At 43.8% G+C, this 26,831-nt stretch overlaps 1 protein-coding gene across 1 annotated transcript in view; it reads left to right on the top strand.

Moving 5' to 3' along the window:
• TMC2 (transmembrane channel like 2) overlaps nt 1–21,931 on the top strand; it is a 37,600-nt gene extending 15,669 nt beyond the window's left edge. The window contains exons 9-20 of the mRNA XM_027676110.1: nt 2,381–2,523; nt 3,971–4,118; nt 4,565–4,753; nt 6,214–6,393; nt 7,216–7,368; nt 8,704–8,832; nt 10,101–10,168; nt 10,919–11,158; nt 12,836–12,961; nt 18,235–18,313; nt 20,454–20,574; nt 21,681–21,931. Coding sequence (XP_027531911.1) covers nt 2,381–2,523; nt 3,971–4,118; nt 4,565–4,753; nt 6,214–6,393; nt 7,216–7,368; nt 8,704–8,832; nt 10,101–10,168; nt 10,919–11,158; nt 12,836–12,961; nt 18,235–18,313; nt 20,454–20,574; nt 21,681–21,931 — 1,827 coding nt within the window. The remainder of the gene's footprint in view (nt 1–2,380; nt 2,524–3,970; nt 4,119–4,564; nt 4,754–6,213; nt 6,394–7,215; nt 7,369–8,703; nt 8,833–10,100; nt 10,169–10,918; nt 11,159–12,835; nt 12,962–18,234; nt 18,314–20,453; nt 20,575–21,680) is intronic.
• The last annotated feature ends 4,900 nt before the right edge of the window (nt 21,932–26,831 follow it).

The raw sequence follows: 26,831 nt of genomic DNA, 5'->3' as shown, positions 1-26,831 counted from the left end.
AACCACAACCCCCCCAAAACAACACCCCAAACCCTACTTTATTATAAGCCAGATTATTTAAAATAGTTTATTAAAAAGGCTTCAAATACTGATGTCCAGGAACCTATCAGGGCCAGGCCTTCATTCACTCCCCATTTTCTGCTGAGGATCCTTTTAGCTCTTCCTCTCCTAGCCCTTTCACCTACAATCCAAAATTCAGGGGTGAATAATGGACATTTTTAATAGCATTGCACTGAATGAAAAGCTCATTTTAGTAGTGCACTGTAAAAATACAAGAGGCCTCATTTAAACTCATTAATCCAGAAAAAAAAGCCCAGGCAAAATAAAACCCCCAAACAAACAAACAAACAAACAAATCTGAAGGAGCGCTGCTGAACTGCAGCTGCTGATTCTATCTGTGAGACCATAAGCTGTAGATATAGCAGTAAGGAAAATTGCCTCTGGACGAGTCTGTACCCTTGCATGAAAGGCTGGCTCCTATGACCTGCCAGTCTCCCGCCTCACTGAGGTCTTGATCCTCTGAACCCCTCTGCCATACAGGTCTCCATCCAGTACCCATTCCCTTGCTGCCTGACCTAAGGGAGCAACTACACAAACTTGAGAGGCCGTCTCCTGCTATGGGGCAACAATGTACACTGATACCCTCTGCAGCCAGGAGATGTCAAATGAAGCCCTTTGCAGAGGCTTGCCCTTTGAAAATTAATAGATGCTTATTCCAGCATGCTCCACAGGAGAGGTGCGATGGGGAAATATATCTCAGAGCAGGCATAAAATGAAGAGTCAATACTCTGATCCTGAAAAATACCTTTCAAGAAAGAGGAGCTCAGGAAATGTATGCTTTGGCAGCAAGGAGGTCACACCATGGATTTTTAGAGGAGTATAAAGAAATAAATCTCACTGGGACATCGTGTCTCACAAATGGAGTTTAAAGAACATACTGGATGATGTAAGCAGAGAAACTAATTTTTCAGTCCCCAGCATTTGATGAATCAAAAAGACAAAGGATTGGAAATTAGAAGATGAGAAACAAACTTCACTAGTGCCTTCCAGGGGCATTATATTTTACACGGCTTTTTTCACCACACCTCCCTAGCAGACATTATGTATGACAGGCTACAAGCCCCAAGCAGCCGTTCGGTGGTGTGCCAGCCATGGGCTTCCTGTGTTTCCCCCAGTGGCCCAGAAGCACTGACAGGAAAACATGCAGAGTGGTCCTGTACCTGTGGCACTGCATTTTGTGCAATGCAAACACATAGCTAACGTGGCACCCAGGGATACCAAAGATTTTTATTACATTAGGAAAGAAAAACCTAGCACTTTGGGGGAGCTTAATTATTTAAGTGAAGGTGGCCAAATACTGGAAGAGAGGCATAGAAAGGTTGTGGAATCTCCATCCTTGGAGATTTTCAAAGCTCAGGTGGACACAGCCCTGAGCAACAACACTTAGTTTTGCAATTGTCTCTGCTTTGAGCAGGGGGATTGACTAGATGGCCTCCAGAGGTCCCTTCCCACGTAAACCATTCAATGTCTCTAAACAAGATCCATTACACAGCCTCTGATATGAGCTTCAAGTTATGTCTCAATTTTGGTCTTTGCAAAGGCTTGATGAGAGGGTAGATTGTTCAACTATCATGGTCAGATTGACTAAGTACACTTAATTAATAAGCTAAAAGACAACAAGCAAAAAATAGAGAAGTACAATATGTAATGATACACATCAACTTAGATGAGATATAACAGAAAAATAGGGAGAGATTGCTAATGCCGGTTAGGAGGTCTGCACACTGGTTGAGTACCTAGCAGTTTGTACAGTAAAAAATAGGTCTGGAGACAACATGGTTGATATTTTGTCTGAGCTCTGCTTTCCACAGGAAAGTAATGCTTTGATTTTACTCTGTAGTTATATTTACTCTGCAGGTGGCAGCCAGTAAAAGGAACTAAATCTGCAAAGTACTAAGCGTGAGTTGCCTCCTACCTGAAAGGAAAAAATTCATATCATGGTGGGAAAGCCCTCTGCTACAGCATTTCTATAAGATCCAAGTGTTTGATATTGGCTTAGAGAAGCAGGTGGGCCACAGCCACAAAGAGCAGTAAGGATGTTTTTCTGGGAGGGATGAAGCAGTGATGGATCAAAAATACGTTTTAGTTTTGAGCCAGTACCCTCTTACGTGCTCTCCCTCATCTTCCCTCTCTTAGGAAGATAACCTCTTAGGAAGATGGCTCTCAAAGGTGATAGGGCACCAAACAGACAAGAATGAGACAGTAAAAATTTTCCAAGTTGGTTTTCCTTGTTTCAAATCTTCAGTTTTCACTAGAAATCTCTTTCCTGCAGAAGAAAAGCTTTGCAGCTTATAGAAGATTGCTTTTGCTTTTCCTCCAGGGCTACATCAAATACTCAGCACTCTTTTATGGCTACTACAACAACCAGAGGACAATTGGCTGGTTAAAATACAGGCTGCCAATGGCGTATTTCATGGTTGGGATCAGTGTATTCGGCTACAGCCTGATGGTTGTTATCAGATCGTAAGTAAGCTGACATTGTCCTCTCTGCAAAACCCACCCAGATGTGTCTAGCAGCTGGGTCCTCTTCCGTGGGCACAGCTCATGACTTGGTCCAGCCTTACTGGATGGGTGGAAAGGGGGCTGTGTGCCTGTTGTTTTCAGGCATTCGGCCTCCCCATCCACCACCCTGGCTCTGGTGGGCTGGGCAGACCTGGGCACTCTCCTGCCTCATCCGTGTACTCATGTGCACTATTTTGAACCCTCTCATCTCCTACTCCAGCCATCTTCTTCCTTCTCCTCATCTCTGTACCTCTTTAACCCTTCTTTCAACATTACTACAGGGCCATCAAATAGGTAGATTTTTTACATGAAGGAGGATGTCACTTGCAGTAAATTTCCAAGGTTCCTTTTCCATTGTTTCATTGCAAAATAAACATTCCTGAAAGCCAGTGTGGGTCACACAGATGGCGTAAGGGCTGTGGAAAAGAGCCAAATGCTACCAGACTGTGTCCCTAAACCAATCAGTGGAGCTTAAAAGTGGCCACAATCTCTGTGCCCCTCGTGCACTGTCCCCAAGCACCAGTGAGACTCCTGCAGCTGAGGCACTTGTCACTGCTGAGATGGTCTCTGCAAAGTCCAAAATAAAAAAATAAATCCTCCTATCTCTGCCTGAATGACACACCATGCAAAGGTCTTCCTTTCTTTGGAAGAAAGAATAAGTCCACGGATTTGTATCACTGCTGAAACATGCCCTATTGCTGTGCAGCAGAAAGAGCCTCTTGAGCCTTTGGCTTGAGTGGGACATGGGGATTTTCTGTACATTTGCCATGAAATTGCAGCATCTGTTGTCTTGCCTTCCTTGAGGGACTGGTGCTAGAACTCTAGTGGGACTTATAGAAGGATTTCAGGAATCAAATAATAGAGAGGAAACAGCAGAAACCATATCTGCTCCTACGCTGGTTAGCAAGAATAATCCTTTTTCTCTCCCTGCATTACTTGCTGCAGGCTCTTTGGCTCCAGCATTGTGCAGCAAGTGAAGTCTCACTAAAACTTTGTGCTGCAGTGGGTGTATTGTACAGCACCAGGGGGGTTTTACTAAATTTAGCTAACTAAAGGTAGCCATAATCATATACTGTAGCCTAGGACCTGGAAACACCATAAATAGACTTTCTTTAGGTACTAGCTGGTGGAAGCAATCCTTAACCTCTTTAATCACCCATACTAGTTTTTTTCTATATTACTGTTTTTAATACAAGATCTGCATAGCCCTGAAGACACCATTTGACAGTAGTTCACTTTAAACTTGAGGTCTCATGGCACATATTAGTCACTCCAAAACCCCAAGAATGGTCATCCCACTCCATCTTACCCACCAGTAATCCACTGGTGCTGTTCTGCAAAGCTGAAGGAGACATAGTGGCTCTGTGAAACACTGTCTGACCTTGTCACTGCACACATCCTTATGCAGGATGGCACGCAATGCCAATGAAAGTACAGCAGATGGGGATGATGACAACTTCGTTTTCAGCTGGAAAATGTTCACCAGCTGGGACTATCTCATTGGCAATGCAGAGACAGCAGACAACAAGTTTGCATCCATCACCACCAGTTTCAAGGTAAACCTAATCAGCATTTCCTCATCTGCTTCTGGGGGTGCTCCCAGTGCCTGCCATGGCAGAGGTTTAAGGGGAAATCTGGGTACCTGCACAGCATCTCTCCATATGAACAGGTTATGGTGCTGATCCATGGCAGTTCCAGCTTCTGTGCCCTTGTCCCCCTAACTCTCTTCTTTAGGATTTAAAAAAAAATTGTGTTACTTTAGAGTGCAGTTCCCCCACCACATTCCCTTGGGACATGTCAGGCTATTTGCCATTTGATATCTTTCAGTCCAACCAGGATGCCTATATGAAGCTTAGTTTGAATTGAACATAAACTACCAAGATGAATATAGCCAAAATAGATTGGGATTGCATTTCATAGGGTGAGAAAACATCTGATATCGCCTTATAGTTGGTGCCGCAAGATATTAATTCCAGTTCTTTGAGCACCCCTGTTTTTTCAGGAGTCTATTGTAGATGAACAAGAAAGCAACAAGGATGAGAATATCCACCTGAGAAGGTTCCTGCGGGTTTTGGCCAATGTCCTCATCATATGCTGCTTGTGTGGGAGTGGCTACCTCATTTATTTTGTGGTGAAGCGCTCCCAGACATTTTCCAAAATGCAAAACGCGGGATGGTATGAAAGAAATGAGGTAAGGAAACTTTGCTTCCAGTTTTCTGCTGAGATAATTTGCCTTGGACATCAGCATAATCGTTGCCACAGCTTGAGGACAGCATTCAAGGCAGAGAGATTCGCTACCAGAGTTCACTAGTCCCCTTCAGTACCTTTGCACTTCTTGTAGCTGGGAAGCACATTGGTCTCACTGAAAGTTTCTAGGACAAATTAACACCTCCTGCAGAGAGGGAAAAACAGTCTTACAGTAAATCACAATAAGAATCAATGGCTCTTTGGCACTTACAACACCGACCATCATCTTAAGAATCAAATTGCATGTTAACGCTTACAAAGTGTTGTATTAGAAAGCTCTCTGGGTGTTAGCAATGTCCATAATCAGACATAACTCTAATCCTTATTGTCCACCTTGAATTATGGGAATAAGACTTTAGAATCTGCAGAAAAATTGCAGTAGTCAAAATTTTTCTGTGTCTGATTTTGGAATGAAAAGTTCAAACCTTCAAGCTCTTCACACACACACAAAAATGTCAACCTCTGGAAAGCTTTAATTTCAATGTATACTACATTATCATGTATTTATATATCAAAGCCAAATTAAATCCAAAGCCGTGCATTTTCACAATTCCTACGGAAAACTTTAGCAAGACAGCACCTGCTCTCAAAATGCTTTGATTTATTACAGCGAACTTTTCTGGTGATAACCTGCTAACTTTCTGGCGATAACCTGAGATCTAAAAAAAACTGTTCTGGGTACAATTTCTTGTCCTGGAAAGAAAAGCACAAAGAAGAGACCTGTGAGTCAGAGACTGACTGCACCTGTACAAACAAAGTCCTCTACAGGCTAATGGACACTGTAGGGCTGTAAAAAAACATAGAGCCTGTAAGTCATGCCTGAGCTAACCGTGACTGGCCAATGACATCACTGACCACAGTACAACTTATTATCTCGCATGATACAGAGGAACAAAGATGCCACTAGGACATGTTTTCCTGAGCTGCAAAACTGAGTCCTTGGTGTGCTTCCATTCAAATCTGTAAATACATATTGCAAAAGCAAAGGTGCTGAACGTGGAAAATAAACTTTAGCATCAACTAATTATCTTTAGGCACAGAGGCCAGTCTTGCGCTTCCTCCAAAACTAAAATAAGAACCTCGGAGCTGATGCAAGCAGTACTACAAGATACTTGAGGAACCTAAATATTCATGAGGCTGGACTGACAGGGAACAAATCCTTCAGAGCTTTGAGATAACAGCAAAAGTGCTCCTGCAAGAGCAAGTCGTGCAACCCAGCCCTGAAGTCTGACACTGTGCTGCCTGCACACTAAGCAAAGCCAGAAACTGAGTTTGCTTTGATTCCCTCCCCTTCATAAATACTTCAAAAATATCCAACCAGTTGCCAGCGGCCCCCGCTCTGGTTGAAGTAAGATAGTCACTGTTGTTACTACTAGCAGTTATCTTGTTTTCCTCATGTGGCAGGTTGAAATTGTGATGTCCTTGCTGGGCATGTTTTGCCCTCCACTGTTTGAAACCATCGCTGCACTAGAAAATTACCATCCCCGCATTGGGCTGAAATGGCAGCTGGGGAGGATCTTTGCACTCTTCCTTGGGAACCTCTACACGTTTTTGTTGGCCTTGATGGATGATGTCAACGAAAAAGTAAGAACTGAGCCAAAAAGCCATGTCCACTAGCATTTTCCAGAGTTGAGGGTGAGCACATCTTGTCCCCACAGCCTGCAGTCACAATCACCGCCTTCGCAGCAGGTGCTTCCTCTGTCCCCAGTCCTCATGAGCATCGTCTGCAGTGCCCCAGGGAGACTCACCAAGCAGAGTCTCCAGCTTCTCTTTACAGCCCTGAAAAAAGCATGGTTATTGTCTCCTATAATCACAGCATGTTAGGGTAATTCGATTTTTTTCTCCATCAGACACTGTGTGCAAGTTCTATTAACACAGACCCCAAGGATATAGTTTATAATCCTCTTTCCCTGCCTCCCCTCTTTAACATTATCCTGGTAGTGTGTTGTGGGCAGATAACTGCAGGAAAGGATAAACGTCTAACTGATCCACAGAAAAAATTACTCTGTTTTAAGCTGAGAAGAATTAGAGGAATTTGAGGTGTTTTGCTCTGCCCTGAAAAATTATGAGGAATGTGAGGAAGGAGGACTGGATAGAGGCTCCCTCTGCACACAGTAGTCTTGAAAGAGGTCTGACTCTTCCATTTGTGGGGAGGAGGTTGCTTGCTCCCCAAAACTCATAGAGTCCCAACCTGTTCTCGGTCTGGAAGGGCTGCTGCTCCCCTGCTCCTGGCCAAGGGAAGGAGCTTCTGTGCTATAGCCAGACTGTAAAATCTGTTGTAAGCAGATCATTATATGATGGGTAGTAACTGGTAAGGGGGAGCCCAATGCCTTGGATTTCTCCAAACACATCCACTGAGACCTCTATTTTGTGATGTTTTTAGCCACGGGGGTCTCTTTATTGCAGCTGGCGGAAGAGGACGTGGTAAAGAACATCACGTACTGGACACTGCTTGGCCACCACAACTTGTCTGTTGGGAATGACAGCACTGCTACACCACCTCCCCTTGACCCTGCAGATGTGCCCAGGGGACCCTGCTGGGAGACAACCGTTGGCATCGTAAGAAATTTGTTATGTAGCAAGTCTCTGTGTTGGTTTGGGGTGGTTCATTTTTTTGCTTTTCTTGTTGATGTCTTTAGCATTTCCAGGCTTGAAGTTTTCCTTACAAATGACACGCCTTTTGCCTACTCTCATATAGCAGCACCAAGGCAATGCAAGTTCTTGGCCATGGTTCTCAAGCCTTGGTAGTGAAATCCTCAGCTGAAGCAACCAGGGCAGACACAGCTCTGCAGCACTTGCCAGGAGGAGCACAAAAGGCTGGGTAGTCTGCAGCCATGCCTGCATCACGTTCTTGTTCAGATCATGACTGTGCCTTTGAAGCAAACTGCTCTTCTCCATCTATTGCTGCACTTCATTCACATTGCAGAGAGGCTCTGGTGCAGGAGTAAAACCCAGCCAGACGACACGCCTCAAGGGAACTCCTGACATGTCCCAACCCATAACACGTGGTGAGGCCATGGAATGAAAACAAAATTAGGCAAAAGTAACCCCCTTGAAAGGCATGCAGGGTGGCCTTCAAGTCCTCAATTTCACCACCCTGCATTTACCTTGCACCAAGAAGTTCAGCAGCCACACTATGCACAGCTTAAAGAGTAAAAGCAATTGTTTATTGGCTGACATAGTTAGGGCTTGCCAAGCTACGAGGCTATGCATTCCTGTGCACACACAGCGGGTCTTCACTAGCTGAGTGGTTTTCAGTCGAGTGGGAGAAGACCCACCACCGTCACTCCTCAGAAAGGGCTGATCCTCAGTGCAACTGAGCTGTTTTTTTCCTCTCCAGACTTTTAAACCTTTTCTTGTGTCTTTCCTTTAGAATCCTTGGGATACCGGTTATCTCCATCTGACAAGTGTTACTTCCACCTGCAATTTTACCTTTTTTGTCTTTCACATCTCCCTTGTCTACACTTACTCATAGCTCTTGTTTACAACTGAGTATTTTCCTCAGGAGTCCATGTGAAGGTCAAGGAGCTGAGCCATACCAGAGCGATGGACAATCAAAATTACTCTTGGTGTATGTGTATATTACACCAGCATTATTGCTGGCATTAACATTCTGCTCCAATTTTATGAGCTGCCACAGCATACAAGCGCAGTCAATAATGCCAGCAGCAGCTATCAGGTCTAACAGCTGTAACGGAGCTTGTAGTTCCCAAGCACAAAGGTAAAGCTTAGGCACTGCCGAGTGTTTGAAAACAGGCAGGGAGTTTGCTCGTGCTATGCTTTTCTGAAGGTAACTGTCATATAAAGACAAATGGCCTAACAAAAAATACAGTCCTGAATGCGCTACTGAAATTATATGACATAAATGGTTTTTTTCCTTCTTTTAAATTACAGGAGTTTGTGAGGCTCACTGTGTCCGATATCCTTGTGACCTTCATAACCATTCTGGTGGGAGATTTCATCCGAGCTTGCTTTGTGAGATTTGTGAATTACTGTTGGTGCTGGGACCTAGAGGCTGGATTTGTAAGTCAGTATCTTATAGCTGAGAAGATATAAGTAATTTAGGGCCATTTGGTCAAATGCTACAAATGAATTTGTTCTGAATGCTTCCAGTGGTCCTCTGGTCTTGTCTGATAATTTCATTGGTGTAGATAGTATCTGCATCACTTTGGATCAATCAGTTCCATCCCCACCTAAGGACTTTAAAACATGAAGCTGAGTTAAAAAAAATAATCTGTTATTCATTCAGTTGTTATAACTCCAAACCTTTGGGCCCTTCTATACCTCTTCTCAAAGCCCCAGAACTTCCTGTTCATTGCCCACCCTGCAGGCAGTAACCTGCTTTACTCACAGCACCATCTTCTGATCGATGCTGGAATCTGGTGTTACTTCTGCTGCAGTGGAGGAAGAAGCATTTCCTTGCCCTCTCATGTATGTGTAACTCACAACAGCACTGGACTCTTCGATATTCCTAAAGGCTACATTACCAAAGCAGCCAGTACTGCAGCTACACAAAACACAGAAGAAAATAATGGAGGGGTGGAGGGAAGTCCGTTGTTTCACATAAGAGGAGACAAAACCAGATGGATTCAGAGAGAGATGGAAGTACCTTGCAAGATTACAAGTAGATCAGTACACCCACTCCCTAGCTGTCCTACTGGGAGTGGTCTGGAGAACCTGTTCTGGACCTGCCACTATTAGCACCCACATCAGACAGTTACAATACTGCTCTATATGGAGCAACCTATCACCTAGCACAGAGTAAAAAGTCACCAAATACCCACCAGGTCATATATTCCCTCATATTTCTCTCCCTTTGCCTATATTTCTGTTCTTCAGCAGCTTGGACCTGGGTACATGGATATATCCAGCATAGCATTTGCCCTCCAGTTCATCATTATCACCATCTAAACATCCAGTACTTTACCATGGTGGAACTGTAAGTCCATAACCAGACACACCAGCTGGAGTTTAAACCTAGTCCCATGCCATGGCTCCTTTGCTTGCAGCTGGCATTATATTAGCAGGGAGAGATAAAAGCAGAGCAGCTCTAAGCACCTCCATATATCTTTCCAATTTTCAGCAAGCCAAGAGAGAAGCAGCAGCCCACAGCACAGTAGCTCCAATTCTGCCTTTGCCACAGTGCTGCTGGTCATTCAAGCAGTATGCACACAGCGGGAGCCCTCCCAGGAATTCCTTCTTACCAGCTTTAAATAAGCATCATATACCCAGCAGAAAACAAAAGCAGGTACCTCTAGCAACAACACACTTTCCTTTCTTTTCCCATACAGCCGTCCTATGCAGAGTTTGACATTAGCGGCAATGTTTTGGGTTTGGTTTTCAACCAGGGAATGATTTGGTAAGATACTTTTTTTTCCTTTCTTATTTAGAAAACCTGTCAGTGGAGTTAGAAAGCCAACTGGATAAACCTTTGGGTTCTGGTTTTTCTGATTGTTTGGCTTTCTGTGCTTGACTATAGAAGTGAAAATTTAAAAATGCCAGCTTACTTATCCATGTGCTGGGGGTAGACTTTAGAAAGGGTTTGGGGGGAATCACGAGGTTACACACCATTGGAAGGGTGGGCATAGAGCCAGCTAGATCAAACTGGGCAGGAGGAGCATGTCACAGAACTGCCCCAAGGGAGGGCAAATGGGAGCTGCTTTGCCCTATTGTGGCAGCACCAGAGGCAATGGGCAACAGGACAGAGCACCCTCACCTACTCTGAGAGGAAAGTTCCTTTTGCCATGGACTGATAATTTCTTCCTGTTACAACACTACAACATCTCCACACATGTAAGAGAGTCTCTCTGTACAGGTTAGATTCACCTGACATTTTCCAAGCTGTCTCAAAGCCATTTTTGTCACAAACTGAAAAACCTTCTTTGCAATTAAGAGTCTCAGTCCTCACTGATCCTCAATGCATGGGACCATACCCTAATAAGGATGCAGGTGGCTTCTCCTCTGGGAGCACGGGGTAGCATAAAGCCCACTCAGACTTCATTTGTGGGCACACTTGCCACCACATGAACAGTTGTTTTCCTGCTTTTGAAAACAGAAAACCTTCCAGCCTGTCAAAAAACAGCACCTGTCCTTCTCTTTTTCTTTTCAGGATGGGATCCTTTTATGCGCCAGGGCTCGTGGGTATAAACGTGCTGCGCTTATTAACCTCCATGTATTTTCAGTGCTGGGCTGTTATGAGTAGCAATGTCCCTCACGAAAGAGTCTTCAAAGCATCCAAGTCTAATAATTTTTACATGGGACTGTTGCTGTTGATCCTATTTCTCAGCCTCCTGCCTGTGGCTTACACCATCATGTCCCTGCCTCCCTCCTTTGACTGTGGACCATTCAGGTACTAGCAAAACACCAAAAAGGACATTTTTTTGCTCTGGGACATGGGATTATTTTTGTGAAGTTAGAAGACCTGGACTCCAACAGAGGTGGTGAAATGCCTCCTTTCTCCATCAGCTTAAATCCTTAGCAATGTGAGGCAAAGGGTCATGTCCAGCTGTGGGGTATAAACAGTCAGCTGGGAGCACTGAACCTCCTCCTGTCTCCTGTTTTCCTTTGCTACATGATTCCCAGTGTTTCCACCAACACACACCAATGAAAGCACCAGAGGACAGCAAGGTGCAGCCCCCAGAAAAAAAAAAAAATTAGGAGCATCCCTAAGGCTCTCTGGAACATTGTGGGAGCAAAATGAGTCCAAACACTCCTTCATAAAGATAAGAACTCCCACAGCATGAGATTTTGTGTGTTGACTTTAGCTGGAAAATAGCAGGAAAAGGAAAGGGGTGGCCTGAAGAGTTGCAGCTTAAAAAAAGAAAGTTGTAGGTTTGGGTTTTTTTCATTAAGACAGAATCAGCACTGCACAGAGCATTCAGTGGACTGGATTAACATGCCAATAAAGTCCAACTTGATTGAATAATGCCATTTCCTGGGCCTGCTGGATCTGACTCAGCAAGGAGCCAGCTTGGAACAAATTGTTCTTGTAGATGCAGTGTTTTAGGTTATCTGCTTGCTAACAGAGAATGACAATAGAAAGCTAAAAGACTCGGGGGAGAAGGCAAGAGACCAAAATACCCTTAGTTCTATAACAAGGACAGGTGTCAATGAGTAATGTCAGAAGATCTGACAAGAAACTTGTTGCAGGCATGCTATCATTTGGAGATGACTAATCTGCAATGTGAAAGAGCTATTTCAATTCCCAATCAACCCTTCAAAAGCCACTCAGCCTGATTCAGACCCTGGCACACCACTCAGCTCGACTGAAAGCTCAGCTCTCCCGAGCGTCTGGCAGTTGATGAAGTTGGGATACTGTTTAGCCAAGTTTGCCTTTATTGACTCTCATCATCAGGACAGAGTCCAACACCCTCCTGTGTGGAATCCTGCAAGCTCCCAAGAGGCAACAAGCCCTAAATAGGAGGAATAGTACTGATAGGGTTGAATTCCCAGACCCAGAGATGTTGGGGAGAGAAGAAGGTCGATTGCATAATCCAGCCTTCTACAGATTTGTTCTCCTTTCATACAGAATACTCTCATCTGCTTTATCAATCCGGTTAGAAATTACTCTTTCAGTGAGTTTCCTATTAAGCAATAATCACAGCTTGCTATTTTTGTCATTACTTAGCAGCTCTTCAAGTTGGCTCATTATTTCAGAAAGCAGGAATTTGCATATGGAAAGTCACGAAAAGGCCATATTTAACAAGACATTGATCAGAAATGTATAGTTACTGCAGTCTGTAGTTTTTATGTATTTCAGGAGGGTAAACAGTCAGAACTCATAAAGGAGTGACATGTGGAAATAAATGAGTGAGTTGGCCTAGCAAGGTTTGTTCTTATAATCAATGGGGGAAGGGAGGGAATGAATGGACCAACAGATAATCTAAAATAAGGCATTTTAAAATCCTTGGTGGCTTGAGCTGATGCTCACTGAAAGAGGGATAAAGCATGCTACTTAGCATCATTAGACTGAATGGCTTTCTACAGGAAATATCTACACTCCTTAACTGGTTGTTTGTCTTTCCAGTGGGAAAAAAAGGATGTATGACGTCATTCAAGAGACCATAGAGCTTGATTTCCCACTTTTTGTTGCCAAGATCTTCAGCTATGTGGCAAATCCAGGACTGATCATACCTGCAATTCTGCTCATGGTGTAAGTTTTCCTTGCAATATTACATGTCTGGGTTGGGGGAGAAGGTTAAAAAACAAAACTTCTGGGAGATTAGTGAGGTCTAAATACACTTTCTGCTGAGATAACAGTACAGATTGGGGCAGACATGCTCTCTACCCCCCTCACCTTTGCCTAACCCAATTTCCCCAAATTTAATTACCTGACCCAATTAAACACAACTTTGTAGATGAAACACATTGCTGATAGAGGCCCTGTAGATATCAAAGCTGTCACAGCTTCCATATGAAAAATTTTCTGTAGCCAGCAGGAAATAAATGGACAGTCTCAGCCTGGTGCTTCTGGAGAAGCAATTTCTGTCACAGCTGGTGGTATTTAGAGCACAGCCACAACAAGGCATTAAAAATTTACATGTTCCAAAATGTGAAGAATTGTCAGTTTTGTTGGGGTGTTTAGGAGTTTTAATTTTTTATTTTCCAAATAATACATCTGGAATTTGTTTCAGTGCCATTTGATCATTTCAGCTTTGAAATCACTCTTAAATCCATAGCACCTTCAGCAGTACTAGGATCAGGGCAGTTCTCTCTTTTGTTTTAAAGATATTTTTGCCATTATTATCAAAGTTTCCAACAGCTATCAAAGTAAGTAGGAGAGCTGCGGCCAAATTCTATAGGCAGATTTTAGACTAATCAATGGGAGAAAGGGACAGAACTGGGGTGCCTATTACATACAGAGCTTGCCGCTCGACTCCTCCTGGGTCATCCACACACACTGGAGGTGGGCCTCTGGGCTGATCCAGTACAGCTTTCCTTGGGCACAGAGATGCTTCATTCTGAATAGTTACGCCGAAGGTAATGCCATTAAATTAAATCAAATACAAGTTCCCATTGTTACAAAGTTTCTTACAGAAACAACCTGAGAAAAATCCCAATTAAACTTAAAATGACATGTCATCCCTCTACCTGACTCAAGCTACTTACTCATTTTAACCTATAAAGGATGATCATATACTGTGCAGACAGATCCTACACTTAGAAAAATCAGATCAGATACATGCAGGAGACAAGAAGTCTCACACCACATCCCTAGTATGGCCAAGCATATTATCGAGTTATAAACTCTATTCCTGTGGGCTTCACAGTAGCACTGGCAGATGCTATTGCAAACATGAGATGAAGACTGCAGAACTAACACTTTCCAAATGGACCAGCTTTACAAAAGGGCTGTAGGCCAGATTTCTGAGGTTTTGATGCAACCCCCAAAAAAGGTGATGGGAGAGCAGTAATACCTTTGAAAATAATGTGGTTTTTTCAGTTACAATCTCCTGCCCTGTCCTCCACTGACAGCTGGGACAAGGAACAGCACCAATCCAGTTTATTTGTTGATGAAACACTTTTTATCACCCCTTCCCAGTCTCGGCTATTCCCACACCACATCCTTACCATCAGTCCATTTCTCCTTGAGACACCATTTTGTCTCTGCCCTGATTCCTCTCTGAAAACTAAGAGATACTTTATGTCCACACTACCTAAAACATTCTCCTTTCCCACACAGATAAACTGCCTGTGCGGCCTTCGAGGATATTATATATTTGTGATTTCAACCCATTCAGCTCCGAAGAGAGTCACAGCTCTAAAAAAGTGGTTTCCCCCGTGGTGCCTGGGCAAGTCAGACCTACAGCCCCTTGGCAGTAGCTCTCACATGCCCCAAGACCATTGGATGTCTTGCAGAAGTACTGTTTTTTATCTGCATGCACACCTTGTGTGGGATAATCCCAGATGAAATCATAGCTACCATACAAGATTGTTTCCTAAGGCTTCAGTCCTTTTCTAGTCTCCTTTTCAGTCAAGTCCCCAGTTTCCTGCCTTGTCTCTGAAAATCTTCAATTTCCCCTCTGCTTCTGCTGTGCTGCTGACAGGTAGACAGGGCCAGGCTGGAGCTTGTCCTTACGCTTCCCCATCCAGCTTCCCAAAGGATTGAAACCAGGGAAATGCAAAAGCTTCATTTAGTCCCAATGGGCAGAGAACCACTCTCAAAGCAGCAGGCAAGGCAACCTACAATCCAGCCTAAGTAAAAATAGCCTCTACAATAGTGACAGGTGGATCGTAAATGGATGGTCTGTTGATTTTGATTGCAGACACTAAAAAAATGTCTTTTCCACTTCTGTGGAGTGAATTAAGTAATTTTCTCTAGCCATGATAAGCCCTTCTCTTTTTTCCAAGTCCAATCCAAAATGCATCTTCTATCTATTTCTGTTCTTAGCTCCTGGTCTCAAACAATGATGGGGTCCAGTGAATAACATGGGTGTCAAACTTACTGTTCTGCTTCTAACTGCCCAAGGACAAGGGAAATAGGAAATAAAGAGAAATAAGAAGCAGAGATATGGTATACACAGGCATATAGCCTAATTCCACTCAGGTTGAAAGAAGGATTTCAAGCCATGGCCTGCAGAGCTTTCTGGCAGAAGCTAGAAGCACCTTACTGCATCAAGAAGAGGGGAAAATTAAAATTCCTGTGCAGACTAGAAAAGGACAGTGACCCGCACTCTCCCCCGATCTGGGGAAGCAGTAAATCAGAGAAGAGAGGAGTCAGGGTGTCGTGGTTTAAGCCCATATGGAAATTAAGCACCACACAGGCACTTGCTCATTCCCCTCTCTCTACCCCCTTCCCCCAGTGGAATGGGGAGAGGAATCAAAGTAAAACTTGTAAGTGAAGAACTTAGTGAAAACAAAGTAAAATACAGTAATAATGGTAAATGATAATAATAATGATAATAAAAAGGAAAAAACAAGTAATGCACAATACAATTGCTCACCACCTGCTGACTGATGCCAGACCCCATTCTGGGTAACTACCCTCAGTTTATGTACTAGGCATGGTGTTCTCTGGTGTGCAATACCGCCTTGGCCAGTTTGGGTCACCTGGCTATGCTCCCTATCAGTTTCTTTTGCATACTTTCTCACTGGCAGAGCATGAGAATTAAAAAAAAAAAAAAGTCCTTGACTTAGGATAAACATGACTCAGTAAAACCCAAAACATCAGTGTGTTATCAACACCGTTCTCATTCCAAATCCAAAACACATCACGGTAAGAAATTAATTAACTCTATCCCAGTTGATAGAGTTAACAGCTCAAACATGAGGGTGCATCTGCAGGCCCATTTTAGAGGGAAGTAGACCTAAAGAACCCCATTGAAAATGGATAAACTCCATTTGCTAATGCTTACTCCATTCCTCAGCAAAGTTTACAGCTGCTCATGTTGCAGCTTACAGTCAGACCAAGATCTGGCTTTGCTCTGCCTTTTTTGGGAGCCAGCACTAGCAGTGCAAATCAGAAATTCAGTAATAAATCCAGCACACCTGTAGGACCTGCCCAGGATATTGGTGTGCGCCTTGGAGGATCACACAGACTGCCTCATCATTGCTTGGACAACCCAATCCAAACATGTCTGACTCCTGCAGATTTGGACTGCACCAAAGGCATGCCCACCAAATCACCTTTCTGGGCACTGTCCCTTTCCCCTCTCCCTTTCAAGATCCCTTCAGGGCAGTTCAATCCTGAACAAGCACAACCTCCCTTAAGCAATAAATCTGCAATAAGCCAAGGACAGAGGAAACTCAGGCTTAGCCTGGAGGCAGACTGGGCTTATATCTCATAGTGTTTGGGAGAGGGACCTGGTGAGCTCATGCTCTTCCCATCAATGCAGGAGTCTTCAGGGGAGGAAGCCCTGGTGGTTGGAGGCAATACTGGACACTAATGCAAATGGTGAGAACGGGCTGAAAAGGGACTGGAAATGGATTTGCTCAGTTACTCAGTGAACTTGAGTAACCAGCTCAGAAACATAGTACATGGCATCCCAGATGGCTTTGAATAGCCAGCTCTAGTTATCTTTATGAAAACAAGGGTGCTCCAGGCACTTACATCCTGGCTGGTCACAACAAAAAATGGCAGGGCAGCCGCAAAGCCCTGATTAAAAACTAATATTTTCTAGGCAATGAGCTTAATAACACTGAAGAAATAAAACTACCACATCTTTACAGAAGAACAAAAAAACAATTTTCAAGAGGACAGAAAGCCCAGTTCACCAAGATTGAGTTTTGAGGTAATGCTAGACAAAAGGAAGCAAATGTGTTTCCTCTACACAGACCCCTGTAAAAAGCCTCAAGAAAGGCCATCCTAAGTACCCCTTCCTGATCTCCCACCTGGAAACTTATATGCCATGATGTCTTGCTGGGCTTAGACACATGCACTCTGTTGATGAAATCCTGGAGCCTGGTTTGAGGATGCTGAACCTGGGCTGAAGCCACACAATCAGGTTATGAATTGTCAGGAAACCTTTTTTCCCCCTACTTTTTTTTTTCCCCCTTTTATATAAGAATTTTCTACTTTATTTAAAAAAAATATCAGCTATAGTGGTGAACTGAACGGCTGGTACTTTTCCTGGGAATGGCTTGAGCCACTGAGCACATGATTTTTATAATTTAGAAAAATAAAAGCACTCTAAAAAAGCATGAGAGACATTTTTTACTATCGAAATATTACTTGCTGGTGTCAGAGGTGGCGAGACAGACACAGACGCTTAGGCATGTTTTAAAACACAACCCTCTCTGCGCACCAAAGACTGGCAGCCAGCATGCCCTCTTCCATCCCCACTTGCCTTTCAGTTCCCTCCAGCTTGGCTTGGTTTTCCCTTGGTTTTGGCATGTCCTTTTTGGAGAAGAAGGGATCGAAACAAAAGCCAGTGGCTCTGCTCCAAGCTGGCTTCTGCTTGCCCTCGATTCCTGTCTTTGCTCACTCTCAAGGGTCCCTTCTGGGGATACAGGATGCAACTGGTTCTGGCAAAGGGGGAAAGAGGACTGTTCCTTGAGCATTGCTTTTCAGGAGAGGCTTCAGGCCCTGTTCTGCCACTATGTCCTGAGTTTCCTATTTTTTTCCTAAGGTCTCTGTGTTACCTGGTGCCTGTTCAATTTCAAGGCTGGTGCCTGGTTTCACCAGGACTGCTGGAAAGGAAGTGAAGGGAGACCATGGTTATTCAAGGTGGAGGCAGGAGGGCAGGGTTGTCATTTTTCTTCTGTTTGAGCAGAACTGAGCTACTGGATGGGCTCAGCGCATCTCAGTTGACCATGCCCCAAGGCAGCCTGAATATTTCCTAAGCCTTGAGCCTCTAAAAGCAGTTTGGAGATAGCTGGTGGGAAAGCTAGGTATTAGAAGGTAAGCAAAAAATTAAATGTTCCCTCCTGGTGAAACTTTCTCTGTCCCCTGATCCTGTCACTACAGCAACATGTTTCTTTTTCTAGCCTTGCCATCTATTACCTAAATTCTGTGTCTGAAGCGTATCAGCGCGCCAATGCAGAGCTGAAGAAGAAAATGCAAATGGTAAGTATTGATCTGGCAAAGTCATCCTTGAAATACATCTTTCAATTTTGATGTGTAACATATACTTTTAAATTACTCTTCACTTCTGAATACATTGGTGACAGAAGAAAAAGACATATTTTATGCTTGTTCAGTCCCCTCTGATGGCATTTAATGGCTAATTGCAAAGAATGGTCACATCCCATAATAGGCTGCTATTTCATACATCCAAACTACAGTTCATTTTCCTGTAAACTGTGCTTTCCACCTACAAAAATAAGTTACTTCAAAATTTGAGCAATGCTTCGGTGCCTGAGATTTCCCAGGGACAATGATAAGCCTATCAAAACTACAGCCAGATTTTGTACAAGTTGAAGAGCAATGAGCCATAAATAACAACATGGCAATAACAATATTTTTTACCAGTAATTCTCAAAACACCTTACAAAGGAGGCTGGCATCTGTCTCTGCTGGGCAAATAGGAAAAGCAAGGTACAGACAAATGCAATGACTTGAACTAGCATGGTAGGATTTGGACCTCATGGTATCCAGAACTGTGAGAGTTTGCAATATGTAGAGGACTGTAATACAGGGAACCCTGAACTAATATGAATAAGGTCTGGCAGCAGAACACTTGCAAAAGCACAACTTTGCTCAGAGAATGATTCTCAATAAGAAACAGTAAAGGTGTTCTGGTACCAGGGCTCACGCTGGTCTGGCAGTTTCCTCCAGAGCTTTCCTGGTGCTGTTTGGTATGACATAGATGTGCCCAAACTACCAAGCCTTGCATCAGGAGAGGGCATGATGTCATCAAAGGACTGTTATCAGCCATTTTACCAGCACAGGGCAGGCTGCAAACCAAAGAAGTAGCCCATTTTTGCCACATAAAGCAAAACATTGCGTAAAGCAACATTAAAAGTGAGGATGTGAGCACTCAGAAATGAGACTCCATAAATTACATTCAAATGCTCAAATCCAAAATTGATCACTTGTGCACATAGTTTAAAATAAGTGCCTTGGTGCAAAGGGCATCCTCAAACATCACAAGAGTTGAACACGTGCTGCAGCACACTCGAACTTAAGGGCACTTGGTCTATTTCACACTGCCCAACCGGGGTGTGATCAGGGTTTACGGGATCACAAAGCAGGGCCCTTGTGCTACCAAAGGAACAGAAACATCTCAAGACAAGGACCTGCCTTTACATATCCTTGTCCCACAGGCACCTGTAGGTTTGCTGAGACAGCCAAGCCAGGCAAGAGGAGAGGTACACAGCAGAGCAGGGGAAAGGAAGGGTATTGGCACAGCCCTGCTGCTTAGGGAGAGAGGAATGAGAGCTGCCTGTTCATGGCAGGGATAGTCAGCAGTTGGAGCCCACCAGAGACCCCTGTGTGATAACCTGCTGAGCTCAGAGAGACCTCTTGTGGCTTTCCCCAAAGTCTGCCAGGTTTGCCAAGTGGATGAAGGCTGCTCTGTGGGTTGGGACCACTCAGCTGTAGCAAGGCCATGAGCTGCCCTGCATTCCATGGCTCCAGTACACAACAACTTCCATTGGCAAATAACTCTTTTTGGGCAAGGGATGGAGCTGGAGCAGAGTCCATCCAAAGTTTCTCACTGCATAAGAGAGGGCAGCCTCTCCCTTCCCTTTCCAGCATACTTGTTCTGAGCAGAAACAGTTATTTTCTTCCCTCTACCATCCAGAAGAAAATCTTTTGAAGACATAAATACATGCAAGTGAACCAAAGACAGCCCTATAGCCCATCCCTGCACTGCCATACCCTCCTCCTCTTCCTTTGGCATTTATCCCTGACACTCTCTCTCACAAGAGCTCCACATTTCAAATAAACCAAAACCACAGAGAGGACAGATTGGAAGTTGCAGAAACATGCAGACAGTCTGGTAGACCTAAACCATGTTACAAGCAAGTGCTTTGTCCTAACAGGAGCAGAACCATTCCTTCCCAGGCTCTCGTCCCCCTACCTGGGACATACTTTCTTTCCCAAAAACACTTGGTCACTGGACTAAGATTCAGCCCCTTGTACTTTGCAAAGAGATTGCATTCATACCAACAAACACTTAGCAGGCCAACCATGGTACCAGGCCACCAGTTCACAGATTATATCTGCAGTTTTAAACTAAACCCGATGTTTCTTGTTGATGCAGCAACGCGAAGAGGAGAAAAACAAAAGAAACAACAAAGCCACCACAAACCCCATGCTGCAAGATATGGAGGATTTACTTACACCAAGTACGAAGACTGAAAGTCACCCCAACCAAGAAGAAGGTAAAACACAATGTCTTCTCAATACTTCTGAAAAGGCTCATTGTAGCACCCAAATGATGGGGTAGGATTGAGAAACTGGAGGGATACACATTTGCAAGCTATTAGATGAGCATAACTAGCACAGACTTTTTCATTCACAGAAGTCCACCTGCCAATAGACACCCAGTAAAGGGACTTCCTAGATTGTGTCTCACACAGGCTTATCACAGTGTAGAAATTGTAATCCAAAGCTATAATTCACATCCCAGCCATTAACCATGCTGGTCATGAAACCAACAATTTATTCGGGGAACAATGCTTAAACTCCAGTGTTTTTTCTGGGCTGATGAGTTGAGTCAGGCACAGACTTTTTTCTGAGTTGAGGTTTTCATTGGAAAATTCATCATGAATGAGACAGAAGCTTTTCACAGGAGTGCATTGGTCTTAGGGCAAATAAATGCATGCTGTAAACTCTGCTGTGAGGGTCCAAAGAAGCAGGAGGAGGCACTGGCATCAGGATCTGGGCACTTTCAAGGAAGATGGATCCTCCAGGCTCAGTCTCAACCAGTCACTTCCTGACTGCCAGACCTCCTGCTCTCATTTGTGAGAAACGTGAAAGATTTTGATTCTGTCTTGATACAGATGAGGAAAGCAGACTAGTGCCACCATTAGTGGCATTAGCACCACTAGTGCTTACATTTAAATGGGCTGAGATGAGCTGGAAAGTTCAGAGTAACCCAACACAGATTCCCCTCTAAGCAGACCCAGGGCAATCATTTAGATTGAAATAGTGCTGGCAGTGTTTCAGGTGCACTGAAACTAAAGACTAAAATCAGCAGTTATCCATGACCACCCCATGACTAGAAGTGTACCAGCATGGCTGGTAGGATTATCATGTCTTATAAAAGCATCAGTAAGAACCTGCAAAAATGGCTTGGGCAGAAGAGACATGTACTGGCTGTTGGCTGGGGCTGAATGGTCTTACTTGTGGTTTCTTCTCTCAGACGCCCAAACACAAATCCCCAGACACTCTGATTATTGCACACAGAAGAAACAGCAGCCACTGGGGAGAGGACAAAAGGCAGTGTTTGCTCTCAAGAAAATAACATTCATAATCTTTGCTCTAGAAAAGAAAATGGAGTCTCCTGATAGAACCAGCCCTGTCAGGAAACCAGGCAGAGGAGCAGTCCCAGAGGGCAACCCCATGACTGGTGGGAGAGGAGCAGCATTCACCCCACCATCACACGTGTTTGTGACACAGCCACTGACACCGGGTGTCCGAGCACCATATCCTGGCCAGCCCAGGCCACGGGGGCACCCACTGGGACTAGTCCCTGGAAGAGGGAGAGGGCAGCCACGCTACTTACAGGCTGCTTGATAAGCTCAGCAATGCTTCTCCCATCTGACATTAAAATAGAGGTGCTGCATGAATTACTGTAGTTTTAGCAGGAAATTACGATTGCATGTTGCACATCCACTCGTGATGGTCTCTTATCTATCCAGCACTATCTAATACAGATTTGTTTAGACACTTAGTAGTACTTTGGATTTGTAACCTCCAAAGGCTGCGCTGATTTTGATCGCAAAGGAAATGCAAGGCAGTCAGAATGAAAATCAGCTGTGGCCCTGCTACACTGTTACCCACAGGACGCAGCCCTGTGGCCACTAACAGCAGCATTACAAGTGGTGGACTCGCTCTGGGGAACTGCCTATCAGTCCTTCCAAAGGCTTCTTTAATTAATAAAAGTGATGTGAGTTTACCTGTCATTTCAACAGAGGTGGTTTGGGGTTTTTTTTGCTGTCCTTCTACTCGAGGAATTAAGTATTCTTCCAAAAAAGTGAGTGTCCCAGTCCAGCTGCAAGCCAGCTGCTACTAGGAGTAGAGGACTCCTATTAGACCGGCAGAGCAGGAGGTTTTGTCAGCTGCATTTGTGATAGCTTTTCTCCAGTCTACCTGCTCCAAAGTGTCATATTTTTGTTTCAATCTCACCACCACTTTCTCTGGGTTCCTCTTTTCATAGTCTGTTAACGGCAGCTTGTACCACTATTTCAATCCCTGGATAGGATTCCTAGTCTAGCAACACCACCCAGCACAACTGAGAGACTAACAGTGTTTTGGCCTAGTTTCTGATTATAACCAGTTAGAAATTCCTGGTGCAATTTCAGAACAGTGTCTTCTATATCCACAGGACTTCCCAGAACCTGTGGCAGAGCTTCTCTGGGCTGACTTGCTCTTTTACACTTACAGTTTCTTCTTGTTGTTTACACAAACCCCCCTTGATCTAAGGCAGCTTAGATGTGTTGTTCTTCTTAAAATTGCTATAAAAAAAATGAACTTCTTCAGTAAAACCAAATCCATAACCATAGCTAGTAAAAATTCCACTAAAGCTGGGATATTTGGATTTAAAAGTTCTCACTTTGAATTTTTCCACTAAATGCCACAAATCTTGTCATATATGCTATGGTCAGGACAGGAAAGTCAGTAAACTATTTCTCCTCTATAGCTTGACAGAGCACAGAGCATTTGACCTTCAGCCTGGGAACATCCATCTTCAAGGAGCTGGGCAAAAGGGTCCAGTTAAGTCAGATATAAGGCAGGCTGAAACAAATATTCAGTTTTTCAGGTCCAAAACAACAAAAGTATTTAGGCATCTGATTCCTCACAGGAATTACAAGATTCAATATTGTGCTGTGCTTATCTGTTGATAGAGATCTAGCTTGTTTGTTGATGTCTGTGCTTTATAAAAGAGACCAGAGCCCTGGAGAAGTACTTCCAGAAAATACAAGCAAGGGGCAAATAAAAGGAAAATTGAGAAATTCTTCAAAAAATAAATCATTGCATTGTGCTTTCAAATACAGAGGAGTCAATGTCTTATTTCAAGAATTAGCTGTCCCTGGTGCACATCTTGAAGTTGGTTTGGCTGTTCCCAGGCGTACTGCTATGGTCAGGGTTGGTCATTCTCCCAGGGCCTCCACGTGAAAAACTGCTCAGCGGATTTATTTCCTAGCCTTGGAAGGACATTTCTCTGAGCTGGGTCTCATAGATAAGGTCTTGTCTTGCCTCTTTGCTGTGAGAGTTGCTGATGTGCAACACAACTGTGGTGACCTCTCTTGCCATCTCTGTCCACAGAGATGCCCAGTCACTGTGCTGGAAAAAGTCAGACAAGAGAAGGCCTTTTTCAGGAGACAGAAGCTGTGGCCCCCATCCTTCTTTGCAGGTGTCCATATTGGTCAAAAAGTGCCAGGGGAAGGTGCTGCCAGCCTGCTAATCCAGAAGGATGTCACAGAAATAATACAGTGCCCTTATTTCAGCCCAGCTGCTCTGCCCTGAAGACTCTGGTATCTGGGAATGGTTGCATAACAAGAAATAGGACTTTCCTCCTCTGCGCTTCTCAGATCACACTGAAAAGTCATTTGGAAAGAGGAGAATGAGGCTTCAAATCTCACTCACCTCTGCTAGAAAACAGAAAGAAACTGGAAATGTGTGTGCATACTATGCACATATGTGGAAGAAAATTAAAGTAGGAATATAAGGGCAATAAGAAACATTATGAAGAAGCCATAAGGAACTCAGACAGGTTTTGACAACCGAAGAAGCAGAGGCAGACTTAGACCAGATGAGTAGCTACTACAGAATTTGGGTGCTCTCCGAATCAGGCCCCTGACTCAGGCTTGCAATAACATTGAACATTACAAAGCACTTTGTCATCTCTGGAGCACACAACTGCCCGTTAGCTAATTAATCTTTCAAGGTTTGCTTATCTCTAATTACAATGCATTGATCAATGTGTTTTGCAAGCTCAGAGACTTCAGGATCGAGAGTGATAGTATCAGCTGGACAATTTCTACAGACCAGTGGCAACTCTTCCCTAACTCCTCTGTTAGAGCACAACAGTTGCAAATGGTAAAAATTCCAACCCTCAGTCCTCGTATTGACAGAAAAGATTATTTGTCTCTTGGAGTTTTGAATCCATTTACCAGTTACTCACATGCAACTGAAGGTTAAACTCCATGAAGTCATTGGAATATTCAGTAGTGTTTGGTTTCATCCCTGTTTTTCTATTGTTAGGAGCAGCAATAAGCTCTTGTCTGAGAACTCAGCATTAATTTCCAACCCCCCAACTTTTGTTGAAAGACTATATCTATCCCAAGCTTCTTCCAGGGCTCAGTCTAACTTCAAGGACAAAGACAACAAAAAAAGAAAAGATAAAAGCTCAGTTGTGAGTACTGGGAGCCTCCTAGTAACATTTCACACAGAGAAAAGTTTGCATTCATACATGACTGGAAAAGCCCTCTGCATTGCAAATTTTTCACATATTGTATTGCCACTAGATCAAACGCTGCATCCAAAAGGTTTTGGTAAAAAACAAGGAAATATCTAAGCTTAATTATTTTTCTTCTCACCAAAGGTTTGTTTTTAAACAGGCAGTTCTTGTGGGCATGTTTTTAGTTTGCATGGCCAGACAGAGCATCTGCTCAGTGTTACTGATGAACAGGAACTTCAACAAAATAAAAAATAATTTTTTAAAGGGCAATTTTGCAAAACACATGTGGCTAAACATGAGCTGAGAAAGGGAAGACAACATGTACACTTCTCTTGGGGTAAAAAATGCCATTCAACTATTTCTACCATAATGTGCACAGTCGTAGTATGAGACAAACTGCTTTCTGTACTTGCAATGAACATAAAATAGTAGACACCACTAAACAGGTTTGCTCATAAAGCCAGAAAAGAATGCAAAGAACACACTGATTTTGTATTCAGTACCAAGGCACCTTGACTTCTCCAAAGCAGAAAAATCAGCTTTTGCTCTAGAAGGAGAATAAGTTCCTTTCAAAAGAAAACATTGAAATATCTGAGCTTGTATTCTCAGGTAGCTTATATGAAGCTTTCCAAGGAGAGAAAGGGAAACAAGCACTGCATGCCACCACCATGGAGAGCATAACCTCCCTCACTCCAAACAAGCAGTCAAGATCATCTTCAGCCCTCTTTCATCCTCTGCTCCTATAGCCGACCCTGCACTATGACAAAGCCATTTATCACACATTCTGAACCTTCACGGCCATAGGATTGTCACCTTGCTTGAAAATCTGAGCTACAGAAGTCTCATGTGTAATCCACCTCCTTTCTTCTTCAGAATCTTCTCTGTTTTTCACTGCACAGCACTGCTCATGGCAGGAAGAGAGGGCTTCCTCATACCAGCTAACAAACTAGAGCTACCAGCTAACAAACTAGAGCTTTGGGGATGGATTTTTAGTTTCTTTCAGGGATGTCATCTGGATATCTAAGATAAAGAAACCTCTTAGCTACAAAGAGGCTCCATATACTGCAAGAGCCACTGTAGGGACAGGGGCCACAAGCTGCACAGGCTCTAGCATCCGCTGAGACCTACCCTAAGAAACTTATGCTAATGAATCCAGGCGAGGAAGCCAACCAAAAAAAAAGCCATTTCACCACACCCAGAGAAAATTCCTGATGATGGAAACTGGTATTTTTGCAGCTTATCCTGCCCCACAAGATATGCTGCTCAGCATGCCTGGCTGGGTGGGGGCTCTGCCAGTGCCAGTCTGGGAATGTCCGCCTTCCAGGAACTGAACAAAGGGGTCCAGTTAGGTCAGACCTGAAGAAGACTGGAAAAGGATTCCGCTTTAAAGATCTAACCGAACAAAAGCATTTAAGCATCTGATTCCTCACAGGAATGTGCTGTGCTTATTTGTAGAGACCTAGCCCACTTGTTGATGTCTGTGCTTTTAAAGGAGACCACAGCCCTGGAGAAGTACTTCCAGGAGATACAAGGAAGAGACTTCAGAATTTCAGAAATAAAAGGAGACTTCAGAATTCCTTCAAAATTAAATAATTGCATTTTGCTTTCAAATACAGAAAATTCACTGGGTTATTTCTAGAAATAGCTGCACCACTAAAAGGTGGGCATTCCCAGGCTGGCACTGGCAGAAGCCCAGCAAGGCAGGGGTTCTGCTGGTGTCAGGAGCAGCAGAGTGGCTTCCATGCTGGTGAAGATGCACTAAGACTCTAATGTCCTGTGGTCCCCTGACTTGCCCCCAGCAGGCCATGGGTACAGCAGGTCACCCACCTTCCTGCACTCCAGCATGTTCAGGCCCCTCTCCGCAATCATATATCAGGTGCTTTTGCTGCCACCAAAGCAGGTCAGATGGGAACCTCTGAAGCCTGACCCCACTGCCTCTCTAAACCACATCTTTTCAAAGCAGTGATGTCCTGACCAAAATAAAAAGTAAAAAAGAAAAAAAAAGAAAAAAAA

This window comes from Neopelma chrysocephalum, unplaced genomic scaffold (genome assembly GCF_003984885.1).
Source record: "Neopelma chrysocephalum unplaced genomic scaffold, ASM398488v2 Primary Assembly neopelma1_26, whole genome shotgun sequence".
NCBI lineage: Eukaryota > Metazoa > Chordata > Aves > Passeriformes > Pipridae > Neopelma > Neopelma chrysocephalum.
Note: the sequence above shows the minus strand (reverse complement) of the source record. Positions and strands in the feature narration are given on the sequence as shown.